Consider the following 12,302-nt stretch of genomic DNA (forward strand, 5'->3'; position numbering starts at 1 on the left):
GGTTATTAACTTTGTATTTACAACCCCATCATTGCCTTAACACTCACTATATCCTTACACATAGAATGTATTTATGCTGAAGACCTAACTATGTAATGTGAAGGCTAAGGATGTATTTTGTGTTTTCCCTTTGTCGAGTCCAGCTGGTTGTATAAATAGCATATAATTAGTAGGCTATATATAAGTAAGGCTCTAGTCCCTGGATAGAGTAATAATATTTGGAGCATGTTGTTTGGTAATTGGAAGTTTGCTATGGAATCCAAAAAGAGGACAAAGGCAATATTCATTATAACATAAAAATGTCTTTGATTTTTAGTGGGGGTTTTTTAACAGGAGTACCAGGTGATTGAGGCATCGGGACACACGTTTACACTGAATGCCTGAAAGTTAAGACAATCATTGGAAAGTATTTGATAGTCAATTTAAAATACTTTTTGACAACTTAAATATGTCATCAACGTCTTACAAATCTACTTCATTAGGATCAGACATCATTAATATTAAACTGTCACATAAATTTGAGGCAAGATAGCTGGGTGCTCCTCCTCCTCTCCAACACGTGCCACTGACAGGACTAGTACACCGAAAAAGTGAAAGGATCAGTTGAGTCAAAGCTCAAAATAAAGCACACAGACAATTACAGGTTGTATCAAACTTTCCATGACAGCCACATGCGTGCCTGCAATCTCTTTGAAACCTCTTCTCCAACCCAATGCACTGGAAACAGAGACAGGCTCATGGCACATCTCAATGTAATTCACTGAATATGGGAAAAAGGAACAACTGCAAAACAATACAAAGTGCAAGATTCTTGGTATTGTGAAAAAAAAACAAAAAAAACCTCTGTGTGGTAGGCTACAGTGGCACCAGGAACTTGCCAATAAATTAATTGTAGTGCAGGATGCTAAATCAGAGATACTGGACTAAATCTTTGACACTAAAATTGACTCTTTGTTACAGCAGAAACTCTGATCTGCATAAGGATATATACGCAAGACACAATTCCATTTTTTTCAAACCAACACCCTTTTTTAAATGAAGATCGATTGGGAGCGACTGATAGAAAGCAGCTGCTTTGGATAAAGTGCAGCTTGTCTGTCTTTTGTGCGGAGCTGAGCACTTTCTAAGGTTGAGAAAAGTTCAACTGATTAGAGGAGCGCACACATCTTGGACCGCTTTTTTAGTGAGCCGACCAATCACAAGGAAAAAGAGATAGGTCTACATTACGCAGCTGACAGGCTATAACAACAACCAGAAAGAAAACAAAGAAAGTACCAGTAGAAACCAGTAGAGTGTGGTCCTTTCTGTGAGGAAAGGAAGATACTGCACATGCTATTCCAGCCAATCCAAGCCCTTGTCCCCTAAAATGGAAATGGATTGGGTTAGGAGCAGGGAAATCGTCTCGTACAACTGTCCAAAATTACAATATTACCATACTGTGCATGTGTGAAATGGGAGCAGCTGCTTAACAAAGCTGTTGTTTTTTTATACAAATTTAAAGACACATCTGGTTCTTACACCTAACAAAATCATCTATTAAGCTATCCGTAGCTTACCAAGACCTTAACCATGACGTTGTTTTGCCTAAATCAAATAAGCCTCTCACAGATATAAAGATATTGGTTTGAATCATGTGAGACGCTCTCATTGAATCCCAGCCAAAAAAACAAACAGTCTAGGCTGCCTAATGGTATTTTTGGTATGGAGATGGAAGTAGTTGGAAGTGAGAACTATCGTCGCCTGTAGACCGTCTGGTACTTCCCATCTCTGAGTTCCTGTTTCTAGCTGTGCTCCCTGTCTCTGGATGTATAACCAGTAACAGGCATCAGCTGCTGGCCTCAGATGTGACAGTTATGATGGTCGTGGTGCATAAAAGCTACAGAAAAAGATATAGTTACTCTTTTCACTTACTGTTTTCACTATGAGGATCTACATTATTCTCTAGTGCTTTAATATGGTGCCACTAGCAAATATTAGATCAGATAAACACACAGATACTCTCTGTCTCTCTCTCTCTCCCTCTCTCTCTCTGCCTCTCACTCCCCCCCCCTCTCTCTCTCTCTTTCTCTCTCGCTCTCTCTGTCTGTCTCTCTTTCTGTCTGCCTCTCTCTCTCTCTCCCTCTCTCTCCCTCTCTCGCACACACACACACACACACAGAGATGATGACTAGGCTGTTAATATCCCTGGTAAAAGCTCTGAGACAGATGCTTCCATGACAACAGACAAACACGATGCGTTGCCAAGTTACAGCCGGTATCCATGGAAATCTGTTATCTGATGGCATCTGATCTGGTCTGAAGAATCACTCTTTTTTTTTGTTTACTTGTGTTGCAAAGGCTACCCTCAAAACAGCTTGAATAAATTACTAATTTTAACAGTCTTTGGCTGAAAGTGGCAGGGTGAGATGGTAAGAAATGGCGGGATGCGATGCTAACACCATATGTCATTATGCACCGGCTACAAATGTGACCTATTTTACCATCAGATTGAGGTGAATCCATGCCAGTACTGCAAGTAGCCTATGATGAATCAGTTTCACTAGAGTGAAGAGCAGTCCTGTGTGTCTGAAAGGAGAAGACACTGTAGCAATGACATCCCTATTCCTGTCTTGTCCACTTGAATACATACCTTTGTAATATGACGCATCATGATTTTAAACCACATCTCACACATCCGTTCTTAGGTAGACAGATGTGCCGTGTGTGTTATGATACTCTGACCTTTTGTCAGGTGGCGCATAAGAATTAGGCTTATGGTGAGAGGAGAGGAGAGGAGAAGCACATTCTTGGCTCCACCTGGTGGATAATTCACAGAAGATAAAGCCAAGAAAACTGTAGCACCACTGTCTTTATTTCACTTCACCAAAACGAATACATTAAAGTTTAAGAAACAATGATTAATATGAACTAGGTCATAATATACATGTGTGCTCAGAAAAAACAACAACTGACAAGGTAGATGTTTTAACACATTCCTGATTTACCTGACATTCTCATTATTTCTAAGCTCGACAATCCAGATTCACAAAATATCCTGACCTATATTTCTAATGACAATTCAATACAGTACAGGGGGTATTCATATGGATAACAGGTAGACATGGCTCTAATCACATGATGATTAAATACAATAACATTAATAGCTGGTACTGAAGCAACATTAAGTCTGTAGGTCTTCATGTTTTCATCTTGCAAGGACAAGTTTTTCAAGTTTTCCTAGTGTCCAACTTCAGACATACAGGCCTATACTCCTGGACAAGTGTGTACTTCTAAACATTGCTATATAGCAGGTGCAGTTGGACCACACATTTTGATCTTATTTGCTCTGCTCTTCCTCCTCTTCCCCTTCTTCAAGCAAGCAGGTGCGTGCAATGGCGCCCGTCACGGCGTACGGGTCGCAGTTGGCCGAGGGGCGGCGGTCCTCAAAGTAGCCCCGCTGCTCCTGGCCGACCTGCCGCGGGATGCGGATGCTCGCCCCCCGGTTGGCCACCCCGGCTGAAAAGTCATTGATGCTGGAGGTCTCGTGGAAGCCTGTGAGACGTCTCTGGTTGTCCTGGCCTCCGCGCGGGTCATACACTCTGATGTGCTCGGCATGTCTCTTGCCCAGCTTCTCGATGGCCTTCTCGATGTATCTGTCATTCGAAACAAAGGAAGACGGTTGAGTTATGGAGAGTTGTTGCAGTAGGCAGTCTTTGTTTATGTGTATGAATATGGTCTCCTTGAAACCTAAAGTGAGGGAGGATGCACTGTTCGTTCTCATGATAATATAGACAAGACCAGGAGGTTTATATCTTATACGTATTTATTCAAAATTTTAAGATAAAGAGATAAAAGATGACCTAGGAATGGACCTACAGTATATTTATTAGGGACTGATAAATCAAGGGGGGGCGGTTCTGACCATTTTCATGATGCATTTTCATGTTTACAAACAAACACACACACACACACACACATACACACACACACACATCCTTTGAAAAATATCACACATCAGAATAATGGTTAATAGCCCAACAGGTTTGTGATGACATCTTTTTTTCTTTTTTCTTTTTGGTAAAGGAGAGTGGGCAGTCCACTCACCTCAAACATATTGCTGTTTTTCTTAATTCAGACAGTTGTAAAGCAGAGAGGGAGACAGAATAGGGAAGACACTGAGGAAAGGTTTTGTCAGGATTTGACCCGAAGCCAATTGTATGGAATTGTTGACAAACATATCTTGAGATGTTCTGTACTGAATTGATATCTAATATAAACATCTTAAAGATAAAGGGTGATTTAAAAACAACATAAAGATTAGTGCCAATACAGGTCTCTTTGCGTGCGCTTTGTGTGCATGTGTGTGTGTGTGTGTGTGTGTGTGTGAGTGTGTGTGAGAGAGAGAGAGAGAGAGAGAGAGAGAGAGAGAGAGACAGACAGAGTACTCACTGCAGTCCTCCTGCGTCCCTCATCTCCTTGGTGCTGACGTTCGTATGGCAACCAGCACCGTTCCAGTTGCCCTTCATTGGTTTGGGGTCCAGGGTGGCGACAACCCCAAAATCTTCACACACACGGTGCAGTATGAAACGTGCGACCCACAGATGGTCCCCCATCTCAATCCCCTCACATGTTCCCACCTGGAACTCCCACTGAAGTTAGAAGAAGTAGAGGCAGAGAAAAGAGTGAAATGAGGAGATAGAAGAGAAGCGTAAAACAAAATGGACATAAAACAAGAACTCGGGTCGAGGAACTTCTTCAAAGCGCAGAACGTGTCACAGTGACTGTAGTTTCTTTACACTGTGCATGATGGTAACAATAACACTTGCCTGAGATGGCATAACCTCAGCATTGGTGCCACAGATTTTGACCCCCGAATAGAGGCAGGCCTTGTAGTGGCACTCCACAATGTCCCGTCCATAAGCATTGTCTGCCCCCACTCCACAGTAGTACGGGCCTTCAAGTGGGAGACAGAATAAGACACGTGTTTAGAGGAAATCCATGCAAAGCCTATCCAAACGAATGTGTTGTATGTGTTCGTCACATGTCCACTGACAACGCTCCCAACAATGCGACGCTTGAATCTTTTGGATGTTTCGTTGGGGAGGAATGGGTGTTGACAAATTCAGTGATAGGGGCTGTTCCAAAATAACATTTGGATTAAACAGTACGCTTGGCTTATAAATCCATAAAAATGTTCGGATCACACTGAAACAATTTCTGAGACTTGTCTCTGTGCTCAAAAGAGATGCATCATAGATAATGGGAAAACAGAATAAGGGGAGGTTCCATTTCTCCTCCATGATGATTTTTTTCTGTGGTGGAATTTGGGCGGGGATGTTTTATGAGCCATTGCATTTGTCAAATGCTCCAGATGCCTGAAATTTGCCTAAAGTTGACCTTTGCTCTACTTTTGACCCCTGCCCCTCGCTGCTACACTCATCTTCCCACAATCCTCCAGAAAATTTCTACGAAATGAATGGGCCGGGGGGGGGGGTAACTTTTACAACTTTTACTGCCAGTGGACATTCACCATCAAGATATTTTGTTTATAATGCTAATCCCATTTGAGCTCAACTTGAGGAATTGAACAGAATGGAAAGAAACACGGCTGGTTTAATGGGTGCATCACCTTGGGGTCCTGGGAATCCGTTTGTGGGCCAACCAAAGGGATGTCCGTCTACTCCCAAGAGGGTGTATTCTTGCTCCATGCCAAACCACAAACAATGTTCTTTAACCTGCTCCATCACTTTGTTGCAGCCGGAGCGAAGGTTAGTTTCTGGACAGAGAACAGAAGAACCGGTACAGCTCGTTTGCCTGACTTTATGTCACAGGTTGAACAGGATCCTTACGTCAAAGCATTACCAGAAATGTGTAACAGACAAATTATCTCAAGAGAAATTTGCAGTTACCTGTAGGTAGGCGGTTGTACTTGAGCACCTCACAGAGGACCAGTTTGTTGGGGTCCAAGGTAAAGGGATCCCTGAACATGCGTACTGGGATCAGGTACATGTCACTGTTGGAGCCCTCCGCCTGGTAAGTACTTGAGCCATCGAAGTTCCACTCAGGAATATCTGACAAGATCATTTCAACCAGAAAGAGCCATCAGCAAAATAACTCAGAACCAGACTTGCCCCCCTGTGCTACAAACTGTGAAACTTGAGCTGTCAACATATCCCAGCCCTAATGTCACCCACACAAATTCATGTTTATTTATTCTACTTGGTGACACTGGCGCAGAAATACATTAAGAACTTAGGGAGTTTCACAGTAAATACTGACACACAAGGTACAACAGGACAACAGGAATTCAGATAGAGTGCAAATGGATGATGCAACGTATGGCAGTAGATCGTACATATACAAACTACACCAAATAGGCCTACTGTTAATAACGTAAACAAATTAAAGTGATAAGATACAATTAATATGATTTCAACATTTGGACATCTAAACCAAAGCACCTGAAGAGTAACAATATTATTTAGAGATACTCATTGTCCAACAGTACAAGGGTGTGCTTGTACTTGGATGCTCCCAGTGTGAGTGTTTACAATATGGGTGTGTGAGAGCATTCCCTCCCCGTGCAGCACTGAGGCCACAGCTGTAGGGTAAATATGATTAAAGGCTTACTAATTCCAAAAAGCCAACATAATGGACCCCAAATGTTTTCGAGTGTTTTAGCTATGCAGTTAAACTTGCTAAAGCAAAAAAAAAGAGGCCATGCAGTTACCATCTATTGTTTGTGGCTCTCTTTCCAGAGTCCGCGTCTTGTTGCGAAGTCCTTCCCCGGTGCCGTCAATCCAGATGTAGGTGACCTGACACTCGTCACCCTGCGGGAGGCTCAGGTAGTGCTGGCGCAAACCCTTGTTTAGGTGAGAGCTGACGGACACTGAGGCCATGCTCACCTTAAGAGAGGTCATTTACAATGTAAATAATGATGTTTTTATTGCCATATGTGGGATGTTTAGTATGTGTGCGTTTCTCATCACAGACACATGCACAAAAACACAAACATACTCACAGAAAAACAAAAAAAACGAACACAATCAGACAGACAACTTGGTCAACAGACTTTGGCCAATCAGACTTTTGGTCAATCAGACTTTGGTCGACTCTGGTTGTTTTTAAATGTGCTTTATAAATAAATTGACTTGACTTGACAATAACAAATTAATATATTTCTTTACGAAGCAATTGATATGTACTATGCATCCTAGGTAACATCTGTTCACTGGCCACTAAGGCTCTGACCCTGGCAATCCTTACTTTTACTTTCTTTTAATGTGGGTATGTAGGAATTTAATCTTCTTCTAGTGCTGTACTCATTGTAAGTTGCTCTGAATAAAAGTGTCGTCATCTAAATGCCTCAAATGTAAAAAGTTAAGAAAAAGGGGTCGAACACGCACACTAGTTTATGCTCCCAATAATATTTATTCAGAATAATAGTAGGGAGATTTGTTTTTCTGAGTAAATATTATTGGGAACATAAAGTAGAGTGCGAGTTCTACTCTCTTTCTTAACTTTTTTCAACTCAGCACCTAGGAAACTTGATGATGATGATGTGTATATGTCAACCTGAAACTTCAAATGTAAGTGATTAGGAGGGCAAAGGTATTATCACCTACTTAAGTAACAACATTTTTTCACACCAATTATACAGATGTGGAACCTTATAATTAAAAATAAATAAATAATCATGGAAAATAACAATTTATAAATAAAAGAAACAGTGTAATTTGATGAAGACATGCCAATCTGCTTGATCAACAAGTAATTTACAAGTGGGTTGACCTGTTAACAAATGTTTACAGATTTTGGAATATTTGATGACATAAAAATGGGAAAGCACCACAGCTATGTTTTATCCAAATAACAGCGTTTTACTATGCAGTGTATAATTAAGAAGGTTTTGGTTTTTTTACCCAATAAACAATCTAACTTCTAACTCTAACTCCACGTAAACACCTGGTTATAAAGCCAAATCACATAAATAACTTACTTAACTCACTATTTTAAAATGATAGCCTATATAGCTACTGTACACTAGAAACCTCTTGATGGAAAATAAGATTTTTGCAGCTTTTCTATCCACAATAACTTCTATTTCGTTACATTTACAAACAATAAGCCTACAATCCTAGACAAATCTTTCAAATCTTTTTTTGTACTGTACCTACTTCTAACTGTCACACCAGTCAATTCAGGCAGCTAGAGCTCGCTCACCTATTTTAAGAATGAACAAATTCCTATAAACCAATTGCATCATCTTTTTTGTTCATGTGAGGAACAAGAAATGGGAATTTAACTGAAATATGGAACATTGTATTCAAGAGATCAACAAAATCAGATTACAAAGTGTAGTATAACAAAGCAGACAAAATGTTTTTAAAATGAATTGATAAATGTTTCCACTTACTGTGATACAGGTGAAGGTAGGCGAAGTTGCGCTTCTCCAGGACACTTGTAAGCCCTGCCGAAACTTGTTTGTGGTATTTCAATGGCATGCAAATTACCAAGCTGATGTCACAGGCTCACGTCACAGGCTACTTTAATACAACATTTCAATGACTGTCACACAAGACTGCGTGAGTGTGCATGTGTGTGAATTGTTTCCATTACATACAATCTGTGATCAGTGGATAAAAAAAGGGATCTGCCATGCCTCAGACTTCAAAGTCATTCAAAACTGGTTTAGAGCGCTCATTAATGTTAAAAACATCATCCTCTACTTCTATTCTATGGACAGAAAACATATCAAGCAGTGAACACAGAACATGTATATACACAGTCAGCACATTGGAACCCTTTAAATAAATCTCCTTACTCAAAATCCACTAATTCCATCCTCCACATCAATAAATAACCTCAAATCCACTGTGGACATTGCACTGATTTTCCAAACAATGACATTTAGGCTGGTACAACTGAGCCAGCCAAAACCCCTCTTCCCACGAGAAATAAACATGAACACCCACCTGTGCCAGAGAAAGCAAGCCATCTGCTGATAGTGAGCGATTGCTGTTTGCTGAGCCAAGTCGAGCCTCGCAGCTCAGTGCACACAATTAAAGACTAGAAGCTCCTTACACACTCACTTTCCATTAGACTAGCTGTCCTGAGACCGGGGAGGAGGACAGAACTGTAGTACTCATACAGAGATAGGGTCTGGTCACAGGGGGCAGTGTGTGTGTGTGTGTGTGCGTGTGCATGTGTATGTGTGTGTGTAAGTGTGCGTGTACATGAGCTATGGGGGTTTGTACATCCGTATGTCCCTAAAAGTATAAAAAAAACTTGGAAAAGTAGTAATTTGTGAGGATCTGTGTTTTCTATTTCTTAAGAAAATGGGTTACTGTCATGATGAGTTGTTGGGGATGCCATTAAACTTCTGGTTATAATAAAATTGAAGCTAGGGTTTAGATAAGTTTTATGGTATAAGGCTAGGCATTTGGTGGTGAGGGTTAGAGAATGAACGAAATAACATAAATGTGTTTGTACTTGTCTTTCTGTTTGTGTGTGTCTGTGTGTGTGGGTTTGTATATCTAAATGTGTGAAGAGGGTAACTGAGGCTCGACATACAGCTGGCAGAGTAAAATACCACATGTGAGAATAACGTTAATTGATAAACATCATATAGCAACATTCAGAACTTTTTCAGAGGAGGAGAGGCACCGGAATACCAGGATTTATGTTTATGAACAACAAACACAGCAGCACATTCCTGCATGCCTTAACAACGAATTAATTACGTATAATGGTGGTTCTGTTACATAATGATTGCCTTTGTTGGCTATAAAATTCTTAAATGACTCACAGCAACAGCCACACATAAACCTGATGTGTGACATTCTTCTTCGTCAAACTGGATTGTTTAGTACCTCATTGTGCAACTATCCAGTGACAATGAAGACACTGAGAGAGAGAAAGTCCAGAGTAACCCTCCTATTATTAAAAGTAACAAACGCCTTTTATGTTGGGGGCAAATTGACCCCAGCAATTTAAACCTACAAAAATGATTGTAATTTAAAGTGATACCCAAGTTTACACTTCAGAACATCAGCAAGTAACACATAGCAGTTAGTCAATAATGGAAAAACACCAATAAAAAGTAAATTAGTCACCAAAGTAGCTGTGCTCAAATAGCTGTGACAGGACAGAAAATCTCCGGGTGAGATAAAAAGAGAAATGGTGTGTGTGTGTGTGTGTCTTATGTTAGGGCCCTAAAGCATGGGAACATTTTTGAAAGATCAGAAAATGACATGGGAAAGATCCCTCAGTATCAGTCAAAACAAAGACAAAGAAATAGGTCTAAAACTCAATGGTTTCTCTGGTTTTATAAGGCTATTGTGTTTGGGGTCAAATTGATCCCAAATATAGTAGGAAGGTTAAACTTGGACTCTCCACAGCACCCAGATATTAGGCTACATTATGGATATTAAAACAGCAAAAACGGATAAGTAAGTCGAAAAAGGTGTAGCTGATTGATATCTTGGTACACAGTAGTCCCAGCTCACAGTCTAGCTCAGTATCGAGAATAATAAAGCTGTGCTGGTTTGCATGTGATCACACTGATAAAATGAAAAGAGCAAAGGAAAACAAAACCCAACCAAACAGACGGAGGTCCAGGATAAATGAGAGGGCAGCAGTGTGACCTAGAGAGAACGTCCCATTACTGGAAGGTCAGAGGTTCAATCCAAATAAAAAAAAAAAACAGTATCCTGGCCTTACCTTCTCCTACTTAACTTAGAAAGTACAAGCTGTTTTTTTTTAAAGATATCAAGCCTAAAAATATCACGTTCAGGTGCTTGGGCATGATACTGATAGGGAAACAACCCTCTTACAAAATGCTATCATGTGTTCTATCACAGTAGAGTGCGTGTCTACTGTCTACATAGAAACGTGACTTGGATGTTAGAGGCGGGGGGGGGGGGGTTGAGTGAGAGCAGGTGTGTCAGTGGGGCTATCACCTCCCATCACACATTTTATTTGTTGTTGATTTAGACCCACAATATCCCAGAAGGCTTAGCGGTAAATTCTGGTGTCTCACAACCACCTTCATCGATAACACACCTCTGAGCACGGGTCAGATTTACACCTAGCTTCACTAATCTGGAAGTGCATATACACTTCAGGCCCATGAACATCTAGAATGATAACTCTATATCACTATAAACGATAACATTTTTGCTCAAGCATTAACACACCACCATATTGTTTTATTTTGGCATGTGAGTTTTCAGACCAAAATGGCGGATGATTCTCTGATTTCACTTTTCCGCGCTCACTAACTGAACAACACAGTCGTAGGATTTGGGTTCATTAGTTGTTGCGAAGGAGAGATGAGCTGGCTGGGAGAATCAAATGCTCTTTTACAGGAGCTGTCTTGGTTTTCTGGCCCTCTGTGATAAGTATGAAGCATCACTGCAGTGAGCTGCCAAATTCCCCGCCTCCTTCTTTCTGTAATTTAATTCGATTGGTTGAAAATGTTTCATCTTTGTCTCTGAGATCGAACCAAAAATATAGTTATCATTTTGGATGTTTTTATAGTTAGCGTTATAATGAGAACACAGACATTTTATTTACTTAGAACGGTTTCAATCTTTTTATAGTTATAAATATCTTTATAGTTATAGTTCTAGATGTGATTGGGCCTTTAGGGTTCCTATACACTTAAACATCAACTTCAACATTAGGTGAATGGGATGACTGACCCTTCAGGCTTGAAACGGCCCTCTCAGCAGTTTAGACCTATGCATCTTGATTTCTTCAGAAAGATAAAGATATCATAATGGTTCAAAAGCTCGGTCACAGCAAGTAAAGGGTCAAATGATCAAGATGTGCAATTACAATATCGCCTCAAAGAGCCACAAAAGGCAATGCTAAGTGGATCAGACCTGTTGACAACAAGTTCAGATTTGATGTGCCAAGTCATTTGAGGACAGTGTCAAGTGCTGGATTCATTCAGCAAGTGAGCATGTGTGTGGATGTCCATCTTCTCTCTTCGCTATGCTTTTCTCACGATCCGTCCGCTCTTCCTCAGGTCTCTCCCTCCTCTATCGGCCCTGACAGGCTGGCTGCTGACCCTCCAGGCTCCCTGACACACACGGGCACTGAGGAGGGGGAGAGGAGAGGGAGAGAGGAGGGGGAGAGGAGGGAGAGAGAAGGGGGAGAGGAGAGGGAGAGAGGAGAGGGAAAGGAGAGGGATGGCACAGCACAGCAGAAGCCCAATATTTTCATTTTCATTTTTATTAAAACCAGTGACTGCATTTATCAGCAAATGGTAGGCTAGAATCTATTATTTACATTCAGAGGTAACCCATTTGTCGATA

General features: G+C 40.8%; 1 protein-coding gene across 1 annotated transcript; it reads right to left on the reverse strand.

The window, feature by feature from the left end:
- Window positions 1-2,830: 2,830 nt before the first annotated feature.
- Window positions 2,831-8,454, reverse strand: LOC139662560 (glutamine synthetase-like). Its single transcript, XM_071541243.1, has 7 exons — window positions 8,396-8,454; window positions 6,710-6,884; window positions 5,889-6,050; window positions 5,609-5,755; window positions 4,806-4,933; window positions 4,429-4,628; window positions 2,831-3,632 (listed from the first exon to the last, which is right to left on the reverse strand). The coding sequence occupies exons 2-7, from the start codon at window positions 6,876-6,878 to the stop codon at window positions 3,317-3,319; spliced, it is 1,122 nt and encodes a 373-aa protein (XP_071397344.1). The 5' UTR covers window positions 6,879-6,884; window positions 8,396-8,454; the 3' UTR covers window positions 2,831-3,316.
- Between the last annotated feature and the right edge of the window lie 3,848 nt (window positions 8,455-12,302).

Source organism: Centroberyx affinis, unplaced genomic scaffold, assembly GCF_046629955.1.
Source record: "Centroberyx affinis isolate AG114_WGS23_722 - 3 ecotype Tasmania unplaced genomic scaffold, CSIRO-AGI_Caff_v1 ptg003840l_1, whole genome shotgun sequence".
NCBI classification, from domain to species: domain Eukaryota; kingdom Metazoa; phylum Chordata; class Actinopteri; order Beryciformes; family Berycidae; genus Centroberyx; species Centroberyx affinis.